This window comes from Plectrocnemia conspersa, unplaced genomic scaffold (assembly GCF_051122295.1).
Source record: "Plectrocnemia conspersa isolate PC_06_02 unplaced genomic scaffold, ASM5112229v1 ptg000012l, whole genome shotgun sequence".
Lineage (NCBI taxonomy): Eukaryota > Metazoa > Arthropoda > Insecta > Trichoptera > Polycentropodidae > Plectrocnemia > Plectrocnemia conspersa.
Window position 1 is genome coordinate 6340452 of NW_028277176.1, and position 23636 is coordinate 6364087.

The window sequence follows — 23636 nt, forward strand, 5'->3', positions numbered from 1 at the left end:
GAGATAAAACAGTGTTTTCTTACGAGTCAGTTATAGATTTTATATTAGTAGTTTGAAAAACATAAATAATGCAGTAAAAGTCACTAGCAGCACCCCATATTTTTAACGAAGCTTCAAATCAGAAGTCTATAAATATATTGGTTATAAACTGTCTGGTTCAATTTATTGTGGTATTTAAAATAATTATAGGTTATTTTCATATTTGATTAATAATTATTAAGCAATGGTATTTTAGTCGAGATGCTTTTTTTACGAAACTCTACCAATGCTCTTTAAAAAATGAGAAAAAAAATTAATTATATTTAACCATCGTCTCATCTCTTACAACAAAAAAATTATAATTTAATTTTCTTTTGCATAACAAAGGTGGAAAAATGAATTACGTAAATTTACGTACAACTGTTTTCTTGTGCTGGCTTTATTTATATGACAAATATAATTTGAGATAGCATACTTTGCTACAATATCTTAAATATATAATTAAATATTAATTACAAAAAACATTTTTTTTACAAGCACTTCTAATCAGAATCAGCACAAGCCTTAAACTTAGTTAAAACCTTTGCGAAATATCGGAAAAACTTTCAAATTTATAATCACAAAACTCTGGTGCGTAGTATTCTAATTTATGATTTTATTCAGTCGTATTTTTTTCATTAAGCAGTCGACGTCTTGTTCAGAGGTGAGTGAGATGTCGACCACGAAGACATTTAGAAAGCCCGCGGGAGCTGAATAAGTCTGAAAAGCCGGAAATTATACTGAAAAGTCGGAAAAACAGCGTGCGGAAATTCAAATTTTTTTCACTAAATATTTAATTAGAATAAATGTAGCATGTATTCATTTTATAAATGCAATAAAAAATCAAAATGTTTAGGTCAATGTTTAAACAGTAAAATGGTGTCAAAGTGAAATCATTATCTAATTTATAAACACAGTTTGTTTTCATGAGTAATGTTTCAACAATACTGTGTATATGTCAATAGTCAGTTATTGAATTCATAGGGACGTACAAAATTGTATGGCTATTTTCATACTAGTGGTATAAGTCGATAACTAATACTTGTAATCTAAATTAGTGATTATTATAAAATTTAAATTACGACATTTTAATAAAGATAAGGATTTTCTAAATTGTATTAACTTCATAAAAAAATTTCATTATTATTATTAAAATAAAATTAAGTTAGATTATCTTCAACTATTAAAACATTGATACGAATATATTCCTAGATTTTTCTCTATTCTCTCAATTAGTGCGAAAAATCAATAAATTGCCTGTTAAATATTATTTAATAAAATAAATATTTTATAAATTAATTAATATTCACTTTTATAATCGTTAAAATAAATACAAAAAAATTGGAAAAACGTTTTAAATACATAGTTTTATCGATTTTATTGTATATATAATAAAAAATGTTTTACCAGAATTTTATTTACATATAGCTAAGATCCGTATCGGTGTTTGTTTTGTGCGAATTTGCATATAAATTAATTCACTAAAAATAAATGAAACACAATCAATTTATTGAACTAATGGAAATAAAATCCTTGCGCCTTGAAACCACAAATACAAAAACGTAATACTAACTTAATTTGCGACGCACACCTGTTTTTGAGATAGGCGTCAAACGAATTATCGCTTAACCCTTTATTTAAAGGGTGGGCCTTTTTAATATATTTTTTATTCAACGAAGTCATAATAGATACGGCCGATAAACATTCTATTCGAAAAGCACTGTTATGTTAAAAAGAAGAAGCAAAATTAGTATTAAGTATTTTGGAGCAGCACTAGTCACTCAGATATATTGAAAAAAAGAGACTATATTTGATGCCTAAATATAAGCTTGATTTTATTCTAATGTTTTAGTACTTATTAATTGTACATTGTGTTAAGCATTTAGCTAGCTCCTATAATGTTTATGAAATTAAAATTAATTGGAATTAAATATCACATTAAGAACATATATTAAAGTAAAAATATTATTTCTTATTGTTTTAAATTGGTTATATTATATATCAACCTATCAAAATTTTACGTGCTTTACAGATAATTTAATCTTGATATTTTAGTGTTAAAAAAATAAATGTTTATTGAAAAAATATTATTAGAATTCACAAACTTGTTTATTTAATCTAAGAAAATTGATAACCAGAGAAAAACGAATATAAAGACGCTAAATGCTTAGTTAAAACATTTCTTTTTGAATTCAAGTAATTTTAAACATGTATTGCATGCGAATCTGGCGTTAACATACCCCCCACAATGACGCATTAGTTTTATAATGACTAACACATTAGCGAGCTTTACAATTATTTACTCTATTAGTATTAAATACAGTAAATATAATTATTTTAAATACAATTATGTATGATAATAATAAAAAAAATGCAAATAAAATCATGCTAATTTTTCTGTGCAGTGCAACATTTTGATACTTTACTTAAACCTTCATTTCCTATAAGAATACGTAATGCAACGCAAAAATTAGCTTTCTTAAAAGTTTTAATATAAAAACAAGCTTCCCATAAGAAATCTTGTATGTATCAAAAGTTTGCACTGCACAGAAAAATTAACTTGATTTTCTTGACTTTTCTTGCCATTATTTTATTATATTATAATACATAATTGTATTTAAGGAAATATAGTTAATGCATTCAATACATTTTTTTTATTTGTATTTATTATATCATTTAAACATGTTTTAGATTATTAATTAGCAAAACATTCCAAAAGGGTTTATTTAGACAAATAAACTGTTGCCAAAAGTGTATCCTAAGACCAATTATTTTATATTGATTATTAATTATAATTAAATATTTTGCATTAAAGCAAAATATATGTATGTTTTAAAATATTTATTTATATTAACATATCATAATATTGTATATATGTTAATACAATATATTGATTTACAACTTTGTTATTTTTTATGTTAAATAAACATGGCTTTGCTGTGTAAATAAAAGTTTGATATGCTCCATAAATTCCATTTACCCTTGTCTATCGTATTTAAAAAAGATTTGTGATATTGCTTCTACTAAAGAAAAACTTTGATGATTGACTTTTCCCGTCATATATATAATTCGATTTTCTTATTTTTTTAACCTATGATAAAAAATGACACATGTCTAACAATAACATGGGTTTGCATTATTGGTTGTCATCAGAACCAATATTTCACCCAGCATAAGGGAAAACGAAAATTCTTTCACAGTATAACATGGTATGCCAAAGTGTTATGTCTATAACATAATATTTCCGTTTGATCTGCTATGAATGTAGATATTTTGTATATGTGTCAATGTAATACAATTACCCATATATATATAAATACATATGTTGACAATTTTCCACAATTTCGAAACACAAAAAGCGGCCTCTTAACTCGAATCTTTTTTCTGAGGTCATGAAAAATATAAGAAAATAAATTCCCTCGAATGCTTTGTCGCGATCGTTAAGAAAACGGAATTGATGGCATATTTTTTTAACGTTGACTTTGTCCAATAAATTTACTTTTCCTGCTATACAATTTTCTCGAATCATAAATAAAAGTAAATTCATGAAGTGAAAGAATCGCGTTTTAAACTAATTAATAATACAAGGTCATCGGTAAATAAGAGATAGACAAACCTCAAATTTAATTAAAATGTAAATAATAAATTTCATTAGTATTCTACTTGTAGATATATGTAATACAGGATTTTTTTATAATATGCAATGAACAAACTTTCAGTTGAAAAAGCAGATAAACATGTATTTCTGACACAAAAGTACGTCTTTACTCCAAAAAACTTTGAAAAGAAGCTGTGTGTCAAAGATTAAAAAAGGGATCGAGGACGTCTTACTTTTGTTGACATCTACGAATGGAAAGCTTTCGTAAAAGTAAACGATTCGTATCAAATGTTTCGAGGATCTTCTAGATTTATAGTGTTTAGTTGTTTAACAATTTGTGTCAATTCTACTATAAAACTTACCGTTAACATTAGCTATTAGTTACATTTACGATCAATTAGATGAATGAAAAAGTTATTCTTGATTAAATATTTTATGAGTATGTTTGTCCGACGATTATGTAATTTGATTATGGTATTAATAAGGTAGTTAAAACTACATTAAATGATTACTATTAAAATTTATAAATTACTTTATTAATCAGTTATCCTTATATATGAATGTAGTCTCCTAACAAAGCAAATAATGTTACATAACGAACGCCAAAGATAATGAATATTTTTATATGAAAACCTGTCGATATTTAATTATTAATAACATATATATACTGGTTATCAAAATATGTTTCGGTACTATACCTCTAAGTACGACGTTAGTTTTAATCAATAACCTAATCACATTAACACGGTATGTTTAATTTACTGTACGGTTCAGGTACTCGTAACACTTAATTGTTATTTATTTTTAAGTAACACGTCTTAGTTTTTCAGCTTGTTTTAATTCCAGAGCAATGTAATAATTTTAATGTTTTTCTTTATTAAATTTAATTGTGCTTCTTGATGCGACACAGAATAGTTAATATTTCATCTAACTTATATATTCACCTTCAACTCTAATATAATATAAAAATTCCTCACTTTTTTAATAAACAATATTTTAAATTCTTAAGTTTTAATTAAAAAAAGCTTTGATAAAATAATCACGTTCACGTTTATGACTAAAATTAAAAAGGCTCATTAATTTATCCAATACCTGATTCAATTTTAAGTATCGTAATTTGGTATATTAATTTAATGGTAATATTTTACGGGTTCAGGTGCTGTGGTGGACGTTAATATTTAGAGTAAAGCTTCAAATTTTCCGACCACTAGTAATTGACATTTTCTAAGAAATAGGCCATACATTAAATATGAAATATAGCGTTCGGGATGTTTGTAATTCATAAAGGGTTCTTTTTGGTTAATTACAAGGTTATTGAATTATTATAATTAATTGTTTCGTTGTAGTTACGTATAACGACAGGAAATATCGTATGTATGCTAACGTAAATTAAATGACATTGTTTAAATTACATCTTGTACTCGTAAAAGCCTAAAATTAAATTGAAAATGAATGACGCGTTTGAGTTAAATTTATAACCGTTAAAACCGTGATAAATTTAGCAAATTTCTATGAAAGGTATACAATGTGAGTTTTCTGTGCCAAGAAGGTTTTCCTTTAGATATGTCAATCCTATTGTATAGTATCATACAAAAAAGGTTCATTATAAAATACATTGTAAAAATTGTACTTTTACAGCATCTGTATTGAATAAAAAAGGAGCGTTGTATATTAAAGATTAATTGTATTTTAACTGCTAATGGGGTTTCAACCACTTTGTTCAAATTGCCCATTTTACGGTTAAAAAATTAAGAATATTCTTAATTCATTTTTTTTAATTTAGTTTATTATGTCTTATTTAATTTAAATAATCTATAAGATTTATAATAAAATTTAATTAAAAACTATAATTTTAATTAGTTTGCTGAGTTTTGATTTTAATTAATTTTTAATCTGGTGTTATAACTTTGCTCATCAAAGTTGTGATAAAGCAAATGTAATAACAAATATAAACCTTTGAAGTGATAATAATCTACATATATTATAATTTCTGTTTTTTTTTTATTTCTTTGAACGTTAATGTCATTTGACAAACGAGTAAAGCGACGTATTAGGTAATCCCTAAATAAATATTTTTTTTTAATTTAACAGGCAGTCGTGCTTTCGTTTTTAATACTTGAGTACTTTTTTTGTTAAATCTGTATTGTTGCATATCTTTAATCCACATTCCAATATTTAAAAAAAATTATAATGGCGGAATTTTTACCAATAGGTTATACAAAATTGCTGGTGTATGGATTTATTGAAAAAATCAGTAACTACGGCCACTAAAAAAATTGTAAAGTAGTTGATAATACATTAGATGATGATGTCTAAAGCAGTGTGATTCAACAATGCATATACTCATTCATAAGATGGGGAAGGCTTGGAAGCAAACCATATTCCAAAAGCTATGCCACCTTTACTCGATCATTTGATAACCAGAGATGAGAAATATGTGTTTTACGACAATAATCATCATATAAGACAATGGTTATTTAAAGGTCAAGTAATAAATCTTACCTTACAATAAAAAAAGGTATTATGCGTAGATTGCATGGTGATAGTGCAATAGGAAACTTTTAGCTTAGCTCAAAAATAACAGAATCAGCTGGATTGTTTGCACGAAGAAGTAAAAAAAGCGTACACTTGTCAACGTCAAGTCGAATAGTTCTAAAACACGACAATGCACATTTCCATGTTGAGAAATTGACGGAACTTGACTGGGAGGTTTTACCTTATCCATCTTATTTTTAGATAGGAAAAAAGCCGATGATGTGAAAAGGAGGCTATCGGAATATTTTTAATCAAAGCCTCCAACCTTTTATACAATAGAATTTTAAAAATACCCAATACTTTGAATTATTAAAATAATAAAAAAAATCATTTTAGGATTTTTTTTGTATTATAAAGGGGCGATTTTTTCATCAATGATCTAATATTTTTATATACTTAATAAATAAATAATAAATTTAAATTCACGATATAGATATTATTGGTAAATACATTTAAATAATAAAAAATATTTTTGTACTAAATTGTTATATTTGAAACCTGAAGTATATTACCTGTATTACAATTAAAATTTATTTTATTGATACTACGTAAAAGCTTTATTTACTTTATTTACTTTGTATTTATTTTTCTTTCCTACAAATCTAATTAACGAAGAGTACTTTGATTAATTTTATTTATACCGATAAAGGTTGTGTACAAATTTTAGAACTGAACGACATTTGTATGATTACCACATAAAAATTACACTAATTAATTAAAAATACTTGTATATATTTTTTAGCAATAATAATAATAAGTCGTTAATTAAATTTATTATATGTTTGAAAAATAAATGGTGTACCAAAATACATTTATATCTCACAGCTGACACTGTCTTCTAAGCTAATATACAAAAGCTTTTAGCAAGTACTCGGTCAATACTTTAAAATTAAATTTGTTTTAAATTTAACTTCAAAATTCGTTACAATGCTAATTATATAAGTAGTAGTTAAAATATTGCCGATTTTTCTGATGTGTGTTGTGTGGCACATATTCTTCAAATAATGATTTGTGATACTATTTGTTAAAGAAAATATCATGGTACAAATATTGAATTATATACACACTGAGCATGCATATTTGCTATATTATTTAGGATTTTAGAATATATTGAAAAGTAAAAAAATGTACTTTATGCATAATATAAATATAATTATATTTGGAACTTAAAGAACGTTTAAATTTCTATAACATAAGTCCTAAAAATCTAAATATTATTCAAATTTCAAAAATAATAACAACCTGTGAACGATCAATAGATAAACGAATGTTCCTTTCAAGGTGTGATTTTTTTATGCCTAAAATGTAAATTGAATCCTACGTCAGGAGCAACTAAAAATATTATCTTGGAACGCAAACGGATTGCAATGGAAAAAAACAGAATTTTTCTAATTTGCAATTGACTAACAAATAGATATTGCTTTTATTTCATTGAATAATATAAATATTGCCAACAATAAAAAAATATCGTACTGGCCGATTAATTTATGTTTTTTTCTATAATTTATTATACTTTATATATACATCTCATACGCCCATTATTTTGCGAAAAGACTTAGACAGCAGTAGATTTTTATTCTTAGCATCGAATTGCAGTGCATTATATTGAAACGGTAGATATAAGTACACAATTAACCAACTTAAATTCTTATTAATTTTGCTGAAATGCATTTTAAGAGTAGATCAATTTTATAACTCTAAAATTTTATATTGCTAGAATAAATATATTTGTAATTAATTGTAAAAAATAGTGTTTATTTCGAATTATATAGATAATAGTTAAGTGAAAAAGGTGATACAATTTTTAAGGTTATAAGCTTAGCAATCTAATACATATAGTACATATCATGATTATTTGTTTATCCAATTTATTATTGAGTATCAGTTACAGCAGAACCTTTAAAAGCTGTTCTGTTGGTATTTAATATTTTTTTTATATTAATATATTATTTTTTCCCCATTAGGAGCATATGTCGCGAGGAATGGCCACTACGCGAGCATTCTTATTACTATTCAATGGCACTGATGACGCTTCAGTTTGCAGTACCTTTATCAGTACTCGTGTTCACCTACGCCAGAATAGCTTTCGCTGTGTGGGGAGGAAGACCGCCTGGTGAAGCGGAAAATTCTAGAGACACTCGAATGGCGAAGTCCAAAAGGAAGGTAAGCCACTCTCGATGTACATACCTAGCAGTAAGACATCTTAATACGTCTACATCTAGTGAAACCGAGTTTTGACTTGCAAAGCAGCCGAATAGTACCAAAAGCCATAAAAAAATGGATTTTCAGGGAATTTGAATACTTTTAGTTAATATCTCAGCGGAATATTTTTTATGTTTCTTACCGGAATACTAACGATGCGCAAAGTAGCTCGTTTGAGTCTAAACAATTCGATTTTCAACGTAAACTTTTTTACTAAAGATAAGAAATTAAACATTATATTTATCATCTTATAATCGATAGATATTTATATTCAATTGATGTTAAACAGGCATCGTTTTTTATAAAAATATATTTTTAGTAACTTTTTATTCGCAACACATTTATCCATTGTAAAAATCGTTTGATTTCCATTTTATTTATGCACAATCCAATCTTACCATAAAAGTGATGTACTCAACAATATCCCATTTCACCGAAACAATGTTATTCATGGAAATTACATTTTTTTTAATCTTGTTTATCGTTTTTTACCCGTACTGTATATAAAACACGTACTTAATCACATTTCGCATTTACACGCTTTCGCACCGTCTATTATTATACTGAAAATTTATCGTCGTCTAAAGTACAGACTAGTAGTTGATGAATTTATCATTCTCCCTTTTATTTCTGTTCTATCGCCAAATTTAACATGCTATTTGACTTGGAAACTTTTCTATGCCATTAACTCTCATCGCTGATGGTAACGTTTAATTCTTACACAACTCCTAAGCAAGTCTGCATTTATATATATATATACAATACTACATAGTTTTTCAAGGAGCGACTAAAGTAAATTGTTATTTTATCTCGCTCTCCTAGCTTTTTACTATCGTGAAAGAGCACGATAAACACGCCAGTTTGCGGTTATTCAGTTAATAGGTTATTTTCGTTTAATTATTATATATTAATTTACTTTGGTTAATTATTAACTAATTATTAATATAATGTTATTATTCTCTAATAAACATTTATCTACTAATTCATTAATAATATATTGTATAATATTTTCGAGTATAGTATATATTGATCAGTCGCAATATTATCTAGCGTATTGTTCTTAATTAATAAAATAAAAAAATTTGCATCTGAAATTTTGTCTGAAGACCTAATTTATTGAACAAATTATATGCCCTAAAAGTTTCAATTATTATTACAAATCAATGCCAACGTTTAAAACAAATCAATCAAATCTTATTCTACGTACAATTATCTTAAATTAAATTTATTACAGTATAAATGTACAAATAAAGTAAATGCAAATATTGTGGTATTGTATTATAAAATAATATAATTATCTATTCCTTAAGCTTAGCTTATCTTATTTGTTTACTATATTTATTTATTGTAAATCTTTCGTTGCGTTATAAACAATTACTAAGTAAATAATGAGACATTTGACTAATATCTATGTTATTGATTAAAAATTATTAATACAGTTTATAATCAATATCTCACCATTCACGACCTAGCACGATTTTAATATATCATGATATTTTTCTAAAACAGCCTCATCTGTGATGATCTATTGAAATGATAATAATGTAAAAATTACATATTCTGATCTCCCAGATACAATACAAATTAAAAAACATTAGGCCCCATAAATTTGAACCTTTGTGTTTCATGTAAAAATTAGTGATTTGGTTCTATAATAACTTTTTTGTAGCTTATTTTATTAATCTACCTGGCTTTCATTGAGATCAGTTGCTAGAAGTGTTAAGCACATTGTGTGTAACATCAATAGTCAATTCAATAATTAAAATTAAATTGGCTATTGATGTTACTCACAATGTGCTTAACACTTCTAGCAACTGTTCGCAACGAAAGCGTAGTAAATTAATATAAAGCTACACGACATTATTAATTCACCATCGGTAAATACCTATTTTTGAAGTAAAAAATGATAATACCTAATAACTTTTTTAGCTTAATTTATTAATCGACCAGGCTTTCGTTAAAATCAGTTGCTAAAAGTGTTAAGCACATTATGAGTAACATCAATAGGCAATTTAATAATTAAAATTAAGTTGGCTATTGATGTTACTCACAGTGTGCTCAACGCTGGAAAGCGTGGTAAATTAAAATAAGGCTACACGATATTATTAGTTCACCATCGGTAAATACATATTTTTTGAGATAAAAAATTAATAGAAAAATAAATGATAATTTTTTTTAGTGTGTCCAAATTTATTTAACTCTCAACATCCTTGTTAAATCTGTGTTTTTTTTTCAAACATTTACATTAACTTTAATTAAATATTATGAGATGCTAAAAGTCAAATTTTAATAAAATAAAATAAACAGAATTCTTTAAATGTGTCTTACATGTGATGAATGTGATCTATTAAAATCATATACTTGGGGTTTTATACTTGAATTTTGCTGCACATGTGTAAAAAAATATTTGCAAGGATGAAGTATTTAAATTACAATTTCAGGTCTGCACTAACGGATAAAGATTTGCAATAAATTTTGATAATAGAAAATGACAATTTTCGAACCTCAGTTTGCTAAAATGTTATCTAATAAAAATGATGCTTAGTACTAGAGACAAGTATTTTGAAAAAAATATATTCTATTTGAATTGTTAAAATATGAAAAAAGTATTAAATTTTTTTTTTTTTTTTTGAAGCGTATTTAAATTTTATTTTCTAGTATATTTCCGATACAGTCTTTCACAAAAAACTTCAAGACCTCTGCTCTGGACCGTTATGAAATTTAAAGCATTTGGGTTTTCGAGTATGGAAAAATGGTTTTTTAGTATATTTCTTGGTGTGGTATTGAATAATAAATTATCATTACCAATATTATCTTTGAGTATTACTGTTGCTATTTATATTTTTTACGTTACAAATAATAATAATTATTTATTATTATAAACTGATTTATCATTTTGTATAGATTTTTTAAATTTCTATTATAAAAAAATAATTATTTTTGTAAATATCGAAAAAAATAATTATTGATATTTATTTTTCTTATTGAAGTATTTGGTTATAATGTTTATTTTTTCATTTAAATAAACAATATGTATGTATCATATGATATTTTGCCTATTATTTTATACTATTTGAACACTTTGAGCTCGGTATCAAAGATAAAATATCCTCATTCACCGTTTTTTTTCCAGTCACTCATGCCTAATACAAAGCGCTTGAACGAAGCATATCTCCGCTCAATAAAACGTAGGCTTTCATCTCTTTCAGTCCCAATAAGCCAAAAATTGGTGTACTTTGCTCTCGATATATTTTTTCCAACTCCAGCTGCTCTTCGTTTTCTGTTGCTCATTTGTGTGTATTTAGAACGAATGCTCGCCAAATTCGTGGCAAACGCTCGGCGGTAATAACCCGAGTTTAGTGGCGTGGAACTCGAAAACACAAATCAATACGACCAAATTATGATTAATGATCGACGGACCGCAAATTGATTAAATTTGTTATGTAAATCGATACCGACAAGCAATTTCGTTAATCGCAACGTTCCAACAGAATTCGGTTACTACGTCACCGTATTGATTTTCTTCTCCGTCAGTGTCAACTCGACACTCTCACCTTTTTATTCATTTGACATTCAGTTTTGCTTTTGGTTAAGTTTATTTAGCAGATATAACGTTATAGTTCGTTCACATGATGCGGTCTCTCCGAATCGTGTAAACAGGATTACCTTTCAAATAAAATAGAAAGAATCTAGATATTTTTGTGGGTCTAAGAATATCCTTTGCTTACAATTTTTTTTCGAATGTCTTTACAACACATATTTTTTATGTACGTATATATTGTATCTTTTACTGAAATAATAACAATAATAATACTACGTATGGTAAATGTTAAATGTACACCAATCACATAAAAATAAAATATTACATATATTATCTACAAAATTAATTATTTATTAGTCTCGTTACTGTTTTGATATTTGTTTTCAAAGACCATGTTTTAAATGATATAGATATTCTTGGAAGCAAATCGAATACATCTAAGGTTTAATTTTAACTTCCTGCCAATTTCCGCTACCTTATTATAATTTTTTCATTCTTATTGTCGGTAATGATTTGTTATATTTTTATATTTCAGCGAAATCATAATTATTTCAATCAAAACGCAAAAATCTGTAAAAATGTAAATATTTATTTAAATGAAATCAATATAAAAAATCTTATTTTATTAAACAAAAATATACGATATTTTTGGCGATTTTGAAAGAGAAAGAAAAAAAGGAAATTGCGCGAATTGTCTATATCTTATGGATAAAGTTTTATTGAAATATTTTAAAAGACGAATCAGTTTAGAGATGATTATGTAATCTTATGGGATTTTCTACAGCAGGCATTTCAAAAGAAAGTAGCAAAATTCCGCATCAAAGACATACTTGTTTTCTGTCTTACATATTATATTATATACGTTATTTAGACTTTCTCTCAAAGTTGTATTATTATAATATTAATATAATTTATATATGCTACATATACAACATACAAGTAGAAATAAAATATAATAAAACTTATATACCTTTGTAACGTATATAGAATAATATTGCCTGACTTATACTATATTAGATAATATCCAATAAATATACATAGTATATAAAACTATTTCGTATTATTTTACCGAAATACTATAATTAAATTATCCACTATTTTTATACGAATCTGTGCACGACAAATTATTTTAAAAGTACTTTGAATAAAATGAAGCTGAAGGGTGATATGGAGAAATGTAATTTAATTTGTCATACTGGAAAGTGATGTGAATCAGTTTAAAATTAACATTCACGTTAAATGAAATTCACTTTATTATATAAATACTGATTCATAAAAATACATTTGTATATGATTATTATTTATTTGAAGTTGTAAAATTGTTTAAGTTAGATTACATATTATACAAATACATTTCAAAGGGATTAACCAAAATTCACGTTTACGTGACATATTGAAGATTTACTAGAAATCTTAAATAATTTGAGGGTCGCTTCGTGTCATTTCTCTTGACAGATCATCACTTTTATAATGGCACGTTTAGCCTTTGTGAGGGGCGGTGTTATTTAAAATGATGTGGGGCGACAGAGGTATAACTGACTTTGTCGTTTAATTTTATTGAAGTGTCAAAATATAGCAAACGACGCGATAATGGAATATTTATTTATTATTAAAATAAATTGAGCTTTTATTATATAATGTTCAACTTAAAACCTAAAAATTTTCGTATAAAAGAATGCTGTTTATCATTCAAACAAAATCTTTTTAAAAGTTTTGAACAACCACAGGAAAAAATAATTAATGGAAAATATTGATTCATCATATAAGGATACAACATTGTACTGTAACGTGCAAAAAAAATAAAAAAAATTTTATACTTTTATTTGATTTTTGATTAAATTTTTTATTACTTATTAATGGATATGTCCATCAACTTTCGTAGTATAAATATTTATATTAAAATTATAATACTAAATCGTCTACAATATGGGTTTTGTAAAATATGCGATATTTTACTGATTTAACATTTATTTAAGTATATAATATTTATTAATTATTTTGTATACAATATATTATTGAATCACGCAAAAATCGATTCGAATGTTATGCATCGCAAGCTTTAATATCATAATATAATAAATATATGTGTATGAGCATATTACAGATATGTTATATATATATATATATATATATATATATATATATATATATATATATTCGCTTCGGATTATTAGACATTCAATTCTCGGATATTAATCACCCTTTGTCAGAATACTTATTCGGAAAAAAATTATGACAGACAAAGCAATTTATTAGTTACTAATAATATTATGAAAAAGATAATATAAGATACATATCTGAATGTTAAATTGATAACGATGTTACTTACTGTTGAATAAAAGAGACGAACTTATTTTACTGTGAACATTTGCTTTGATAAAGATAAGAGCTTTAACGTTTTAGTTTTACTATTTAACTTAATTTTTTATAAAAAAATGAATAACATAAGTTTCATTATATTACAAGAGTAAATTTACAAAAAATTTTGAGTTACTGTATTTAATTACATACATGTCAATTATTACAATTCCATTTTTGTTTAACAACACGAGATTTATAATTATTACTTTTGCATTTTTTATGTTAACTATAATTTATTATCCTATTATTACAATTCTATGTTGGGGTTTTATTTATGTTATTATTAACACAGTTATAGTACATACTATTTGCTTGATGTGATAATATACATATTGTTTACTGATAAAACACCTTTTTTATTATTAATCTATAGTTAAAAATCGTTAAACATATGTACATACGCAATAAAATTGCTTGTTTTATTAAAAAAAATATAATTTTTCACTGGAATTGGAATGGAATTGGATATAACAGCAAAAGAAGAAGAAAAATAATTAAAAATTAATACTTTTACTTGTTTAAAAAAAATATTTTTTTCCTATGTTTAAAATAAAAAAAATATTAAGGGATGGAATAAAAACAGATTTTTGTTAAGACCAATATCATTCATAAAAGAAAACGTATCTAAGTAGACGTCATTCATTAGTATTTCCAAGCAAATGTACTGAAACCGTTGTATCTTGCTTTAACAAAAAATAAGGGTTTGTGCCAATTATATTTACCATGCATGTAACTAATTATTTTTTTATTTTTATTTTTTTAATAAAATATAATTTTTCATTGTATTTTTATTTATTGCTATACTTAATCTTCACTAGTCAACAATAATTTTTTGAATTTTAATTTTGTTTAATATATCGTTGAACCAGTAACATTGCATATTTATTGATGTTATGAGCTTTAAAACTTACATTATTAAATGTGGCGACCGTTTGCCATGCCAAAGGAGATAACACTGTTTCTCGGAACCGGGTAAAAACGCTTTTATTAAAAATTTTAAAAATGTAGCATATCAAAAAAAAATTTAATATGTTTAAATTCTCAAAAAAAACATTTCTTTGATAGACGCCAAGATTATAAACAAATTTGAGACACGCCTGAGCTTAAAAAACTTAAGCTATCGCCAAAAAAAAAGCGGGCAACATTGAGAGGGTCTACGTTCTCGAAACTGACGCTGGATTTTTGATGTTGATTAAGGGTAAATTCAGTGTAGATCTGCTTAGTGCAAGCTCAACTAAGTCAAAAGAGAAGTGATAACTTCATGGTTGGGTGCTAAAATTCCAGACGAAAGTTTTATAAAATTAAATTAATTACGACAATATTTTGACTTATATATCATTAATAATTAAGGTAAATTGTTCCTTCGATTACTCGATTATCTGATTAAAATTGAAAATTTGTTAATGTATAGCGGTAGATTCAAAATCAGTACATTTAGTTAGCTTACTCTTTTGTCAATGTGCCATTAAATAATTACTTACATGATTGGTAAAAATAATTGGCACAAACCCTTATTTTTTGTTAAAGTAAGATCCAACGGTTTCAGAACATTTGCTTGGAAATACTAATGAATACTGATTATGGACGTCTACTTAGTATGAATACGATTGGTCTTAGCAAAAATCTGTTTTTATTCCATCCCTTAATATTTTTTTTTATTTTAATTATATGAAAAAATATTTGTCTTAAACAAGTAAAGGTATTATTTTTTTAATTATTTTTGTATCGTATTTATTATATTTCAGAGGTATTTTTTCAAGTCCTTAGATACGTTTATTGTTGCGCAACAGTCAAAACGAACTGTCTTGACTGTTCTGCAAGCGTCTCCAAAGTGGGTAGTTCTGGATTATGGATGTCGATCTGGACCAGTGGACGAAACGAGGGAAGCGGCGGAGAAACTTCAATGTGCATGTTTAAATCTGTCCACTGAGAGCTTGCTTATAATCATAAATTTTGTTTTGTAAATATTTATTTGCAGGCTATTTTAAGATCTTTATTACTTAGACTATTCAGGAATCTTACAAAAAATTTCAACGGTTAAAAAAATTGTCGTGTCATCAGCATAACAATTATTAGTATTTGTTTATTAATTTTTGTCCCTAAAGTGCTTTTTTATATATGGTTTCGAAGTATAAATTCCAAAAAGTAGGAGAAAGAACACATCTCTATTTTGACACCTTTGTTTTGGAATATTTTTGGTTTGATTTTCCCCAATACATATATTACCACTGATTGATTTCAATACAGATTTTTGAGAAGTGTTACATCTCTCTCATCTAGCCCTTGTGCCTTTTATAAGATGATAATGTTTTACGCAATCGAATTCTTCTTAATATAATGATAATAATATTTATATTTAATGCATGTATATTAAACGGTCTATTTCCATTGTATTCAGGCAAAAAATATTTACATAAAACCATTAACTCTTGTTTTCTTCAGCTTGTAAATAAGTCCCTATATTTGTATTTGTATTTTATTCAGGCAATGTTTGAGGACATAGATATAAAGTTTTGTTTGTTTATCGTTATTCTTATATACATACATATATGTATGTATAAGCATACAACTTGTATTAGCAAACAATATTTTTATAGTATAAATTGGTATATACCACACTCACAACCTGTTGTGAATTTAGAGACTCCTAGCCATTACTTGTTCCTAAAATTTTAGCGGTTCTAAGTTATTTTAAAATACTCTTATAATTATAAAAATTAAATTAATAATCATAATACGTTTTTATCATATAATTCTTAAGAATAAACGGCGGCCGGTCAAAAGAGCGTGCGTCAAATAAACGCCGTCATATGGACGCTGCGTTATAAGAGCGTTTACGAAAGTAGCGCTGTAACAAAATGGCGTACGTCAAATGCACAGACGGTCATATGAGCGCTTGACAAAAGAGTCAAATTCATCGTCACTTCCTTAAGCATCCATTATTATATCTTCATTCGTAATTATAAGGATAATTTCTAAAAATAAATCAATATATGTGTTCATAAATAATTAAAACACAGATTACTAATTCTGTTTTACATAACTTAGTAATTTACTAGCTTGAAAATACATCAAATGTGTAGCGACTAATATTATTATTTGAGTTGCGACCCAAGTCGATAGTTGTTAATCGCGGATTTTTATAGTGCGAGCGAGATAGCGAGCTTTGCTTGCATCTCGCTCTTTTTTTCCGTCATTCTAAAATTGTTTTTTTTCATAACACACACAATATTAAGTAAGAATTATGCACAATTAGAGCATATAATCCCATATCATAAAAATATAGATACCCTTTGAAGGAAAAAATCAGTTTAAGACCAATAATTGTATCGCGTCGTTACGCGGTCTTAATACCGCAACCGTCCGGCCATGTTCCGATGAAAAATTTTACAACAAACTTACACTCGTAAATTTAACATTATTCACTTATTTGCATAAGTTTAGAATTCAATATTACTAAACTGTGTTTACCAGAAGCTTTTTAACCATTAATAAATTGAAATTGGCAAAATTAGCTCCAACACAAAGCCAATAAATGCATTTCAAGTTTTGAGTGCAACGCTTGGAATACGATGTCGACTTACTAGCACAAAGGGTTAGACATAAAATTAGAAAGACATTACCTTGTTAAGCGAATGATGCCTAGAATTGCAAATATCCTCGCCGGCCTCGCGCTCTCGGCGCCTTCCCCTGCGAGGCCCGCGAGGCCCGCGGGGGAAGGGGACGGTTGCACGCCGTGGAAGAATACTGATGCAACGGCGCCTTGCATAGTAACAATATTATTAACACTAATTTGAATTATACACTGCTTAATTGTAACACATACACTGAATTACACTATCACTTTTTAATTAAAAACATCGAAACGGATATTGTTATAAAAACATATGAACGAGAACACTTATGAAACAATTAACGCGTCCGTTAGCCGTAGATGTCGCGAAGCTACTATTTGTTTTTTAAATATTTCTAGATGCACCCAGAAATCGAGGTCAAGGTTATGCTTCGTGGATAATAAACCATAAGGATTAAAATGTCGTGCATCTCATATAACAAAAAAAATATTTTTTATCAAAGGTTGACAATTTGTCTATTTTTAAAATATTTATTTATAATTCGAATTTTTTAATGCAAGTTGTTTGTTTATTTTTATAATATCTATCTATCATTCGATTTATTTTAATGCGAGAGTGACACGAAGGTCACCGTTGTAATAATGTTGACCTTGTAAAGTAAAATGTCGATGATTTGAAGTTTATTTATATGAAAAATATTATTTAAATAAAGGTCTGACGAGCCATATACCTGCCCTATAACTGTACGCGCTCTTTTTTAACAAGCGCTCTTATGCGCATTTGACGTACGCTATTTTGTTACAGCGCTACTTTGGTAAACGCTCTTATGATGCAGCGCTTATAAAGCAGCGTTCTTTTGACGCACGCTTATTTGTCCGCGCTAATTTGTGACATTTCCGAATAAACATATGTATAGTCCGTCCAAGATATGAACGCTCATCGTCACAGTATTAGTGAGAAAATATAATAGGGTGACCATGTAAAATTACTAATGCAAATATTTTTACTTTTTTAATTTAATTTGTTGAGGAAAGTGTAAAATATCACTTTCTTACTTATTTTGTTTATTTATATACATATTTAACTCAAAAACATGATAGCAGTTTTGAAATCACTATCTAGGTTAAATATCTGTTAATATAATATTTTTTAAAATACCAATAGAATATTACAGGAATTGTTTTATTGATTACAAAATTACACAACATGACAAATATTTATAATAAAAATATAACACATTATAATTTTTAATTCAATATCTAACGTATGGACCCTACCATTAAAACAGCCCTGATTTAGTATTGGTAACGTTCTCCTTTCGGTGTAAACAAATTCACGGAAAACTGTTTATGTATACATGCATGCGTACACGCACCCTTATTTCCAACACAACGATGATGAGCGTTAACATCTTGGATGGACTATAATTTATGTCTATAAAAATGTTCTAATTTTATTTTTTATATATTTACAGATGGTGAAGATGATGATAGTCGTCGTCGTTGTATTTTCAATGTGCTGGCTACCTTATAATGCTCTTCTGGTATATATATTATTATAAACTATATTTTTACGTAGAAGAGGGTTTTCAGAATGTAATAAAGCGAATACTTATTTTATTTTTTATCATTGCACCATGTACTTTTATGACAGTTGTTTTATTCTAACATTATAGTCATACTCTTGATTTATTTTACTGCACTCAATGCGCATAGTTTTTGATTTGTATAATTTGCTGAAACATAAAACTTCGGTGAAAATAAATAATAAAAAAAAAAGTATATTTTGGGAATTTTAGTAATTTAGTCCTGTATTTATTTTCTAGGATTTAATTTAGTAATTATTTATTTATATTTAAAATTATATTTGTAATAAAAATATTCATACGTTTATAAATAGGACTGATATCAATTCGAACCACGTGAATCATTCAACACAACCCAAAGTACCGGTAAAGTTCTTTCGCGTGGTTTTTACGTATTTAATCTACTTCTTTTCATATACATTGATACCTAATTTCTGTTTTTAATCAATTTATTCTTACATATTCAAAATATGTTAATCTCGCCTTAAAGTTCTCAACAGTCCGCCGACTATACAGCGGTGCTCTATCCCTTTGGGAACGTTCGTTATTGCAATTTGTGAGACGGTGCAATATTAATCAAAATGCTAACTTATTCATATCTTATTACGAAACAGCTCTTGCATGACGAGACCTGGGAAGATTGGTGGCCGATGCCCTACGTATTTTTCGTGTCCCACTGGTTGGCGATGTCTCACTCCTGCTACAATCCCATCATCTATTGTTATATGAATGCGAGATTCAGAGCGGGATTTCTGCAGGTATTTTATAAACCATTTTTTTATTCTCAATAAAGAATACATACACAATAATGTGGAAAATGTGTTAATTTTATTTGCTTTTAAATTTGGTGTGAATTGCAGGTTTTGTGCAAAATACCTTGCTGTAGTAGGTATGCCAAATCGAGACTTATGTTCGGGGATGCCATTAACCAGAGCGTCGCTGGAAATATTCCTATGACAGGTATTTCTAATATAATATATTAAGCTTTAATACTGAAGTAATATTAGTATGCTAACGTATATATTAAGCATGTATTTAATAATTTTAATTAGCTTTTTTTTATATTTTTAATAATGAATTACTAAACTAAGGCAAGATTCGTTTATTTTTTTACTAGAAATCCTTCGAGTGATATGTTTTGATTTAAATCTAGAACAGACGCTTAACAGCTGTTGATCTAATTTATATAGAACTCTATTATTATTCTAGATATTACGTATACGTGTATGTTAAATTTATATTAAAACTTACCCTTTCGTTAGCATCGCAAGGTCAATACGAAGTGCTTTTGAATTTTTCATATTTTTTATAATAAATATTAGCACCAAACACACTCGGTATCTCTTTACTAATTAATGTAAATGTCAATTAGTCACTTGATACGTCCACTGTTAAGCTCTTGAAGTTCAATTTGAATCAACACCCAGAAACGAGGATTAATAACACTTTACAAAGCACGGCTATATATAGATTACATTTTATTACATAATGATGTTATATAAACAAAAAATATTTTTCCAATTAATTTTGTAAGAATTGATATTTTTAAGAGCATCAATCAAATCAAAAGAGATGGCTGCTACATATAACATTAAATTAATCAATCTCGAAAATTACACTTTTGATCCTTCGCGAATGTTTGCAATCGAGATTGCATACCAAAATCAAATTTTCATTTATGTTATACTGCTTTACTTTCATATAAATTGATTAGTAAAAATATAGCTAAGAATATTTGACATAAATCAAATAAGACAAACATATTAGAAATAATACTTACTTTATAGTCTAATAAAATTCAATTAAAAATAAAAAATGAGTAGTTCAATATCTATAAAAACAATATTTAATAACATAATTGAATTATTGTATTATATATATATATATTTGAAAAAAATAATGGTGCAGTGTAATTGATACCTAAATATTATAAAAAAATGTCTTAAAAACTATAGTACTAAATTTCAATTTATTTTCAGTGGATTTATGTATTTTTTCAAGAGTTTATTTTTCAGGCTTATCGACCTACATCTCAATAAAACAAATCTGTCGTATCCCTATTGAATTTCTTATTGGCTGTAATAGCCATCCTTTATTTAAATTTGATTCGACTGGTATATATATACATGTGAAATATTCAATATGCGTATATATTAATATATTATAACTGCCTAGGATATATTTTATTTTACATGAATGTTATTTTATAAAATGTAAATGTTTCTGAATCGCATTGAACATCAACTATGAAATAAATCTACATTTTTAACGGTAAAATATGAGATCAAAAGATACACTTTATTTAAAGAAATAGTAAAATAATACATCGCATGTACGTGAGCTTTTCAGAAGAACTATCATTATCGAAAAAGGAAATTTGTCTGCCATTTTGTCAGTATTTTTCCACGTGACAAGAATGTTAGTGTCATATTAAGATGCATAATATATTGGTTTAAAAACGTGATTTTTATTATAGATACGTTGCTGCATTTTTTAATACATTAAATATTTTTGAGCCCATATGGTAATTAATCAAGATAATAAATTTACAATGTCATATAATTCGGTTGGTATAATCTAATATATGCTAATCAGACGTTCGTAAGCCAAGGGTTTGTGTTATGCCCTTAAGATTATATTCCTTCCTCTTAGCCTATTTATGTATGTGAGAGCTATGAATTAACTAGACTCATATTAATCATTTTCATTTAAATTATTTTTTTTATTATTAAAACATTTTTTATCTATAGTGTAAAAATATATACATATGTGTCGTGGCATGTGGTTGTATATTTTTATGTACAAGATATACAATAGTGCTTCACTGATTTATAGGGCATGAATGTTTCTTTCAGAAGGATTTCCGCATGTGGGTGAATATTTATGATGGCAATTATCTTTATTAATAGTAAATACGTTCTTCGAAAAATACGGAAGAAATTTTCTGACAAAGAGAAAGCTTTTTTGGTATTTCCTTACAGGTTTTCCGTACATATTTTAAATGTGAGTAATCGAATTAATAATAAAAGAATTCTGCCCGACTAAAAAACATTTAATTTTATACATATTTTAAATTCAAAAAAGCTGTTCTTGAAAAATGGCTTTTGAGAATTAATTATCAATTTTAATTCCTTATTCGTGCAAATTTAACTGTGACAGCAAAATAAATAAATGCTAATTTATCATTGCATTCTTAAGAAGCTCTTAGACTAATATTTTTTTTGTGTTTATTAAAATAACTTATTAATAATAAAAAAATACATATACAATAATTCATAATTATTATTACGATACATGATTGCTTATCAATTCATTATGTTTAGAGTTTAAGTTAAACACGAGTCCATATTTTATTTTTAATAAAATATTAAACTATCCTGAATTGATCAGTATTATCAATACAAAAGTACCTACTAGACAAGTGCCAAACTAAATTTATTTTATATTGATAAAAATGATTATTATAATAACCTTATGAATTTATATTTTTTTTAAATTAATAGATAAATAAAAGTTTTGACAGTTCTTTTTTATATATTTATATAGAATATTAAAATATTTTCTGGGTTATTTGTTAAAATTTCAACTAAATAATGTGAAATGTATTTATTTACATACGTTTTAAAGGCATTTTAATACTAAAATAATATTTTTAATTACGTATTATAAAACTCAAATTATTTAAGACAACATATGTAAATGTTACATTTTTTTTTATTAAACTTTAAAACTCATCTTTAAGAATTTCATATTAAATATGTTATGTGCAATTCTATTTTTATTACTACATATCAGTATTACTGAACTAACATTGTATACTTAAATGCACCTTAATCTAAACTTTGAAGGCTAAATATTAAATTGTGCACTCTAATGTATTTTTATTCGACAATGTATTATATTTTTACTTGCTACAACATTATATTTTAGTTTTGTATTATATACCAAGATCATTTATTAAGCCTTATCTTTTTGTACAGGGGTCGAGACGACCGATCATATGTTATTCAGGATGAACACAGGATCCACTTATGTCAGCGTTCGTAGAGGTCCTGGACATTTGATGGGTAGAAATGGTTCCACGTCTTCTCAAATATCGTCTGGAGTTTCCAGGGCGAGACTCGGTAGTTTACCACAAAACAACAGGATATGATTTTAAGCCTTCAAGGTTCACCAGGATACCTTGAATTTAAAATAGATCTTTTAATAATCCCATTAAAG

The 23636-nt window shown here is 26.6% G+C and overlaps 2 protein-coding genes across 5 annotated transcripts in view; one reads left to right on the forward strand and one right to left on the reverse strand.

Annotated features, from left to right (window-relative positions):
- Positions 1 to 23595, forward strand: part of LOC148228060 (RYamide receptor-like) — a 73819-nt gene extending 50224 nt beyond the window's left edge. Inside the window, exons 3-7 of the mRNA XM_088200998.1 lie at positions 8116 to 8314; positions 19305 to 19373; positions 20030 to 20173; positions 20276 to 20375; positions 23396 to 23595. Coding sequence (XP_088057124.1) covers positions 8116 to 8314; positions 19305 to 19373; positions 20030 to 20173; positions 20276 to 20375; positions 23396 to 23568 — 685 coding nt within the window. The 3' untranslated portion in view covers positions 23569 to 23595. The remainder of the gene's footprint in view (positions 1 to 8115; positions 8315 to 19304; positions 19374 to 20029; positions 20174 to 20275; positions 20376 to 23395) is intronic.
- LOC148228059 (uncharacterized) overlaps positions 1 to 23636 on the reverse strand; it is a 339858-nt gene that overhangs the window by 85877 nt on the left and 230345 nt on the right. Inside the window, exon 1 of one of the 4 annotated variants that reach the window (XM_088201010.1) lies at positions 17879 to 18196. The exons of the other annotated variants lie outside the window; for them this stretch is intronic. The gene's annotated coding sequence lies outside the window, so the exon portion shown is untranslated. Of the gene's footprint in view, positions 1 to 17878; positions 18197 to 23636 lie in introns of those variants that run through there. 4 annotated transcript variants of the gene reach the window in all.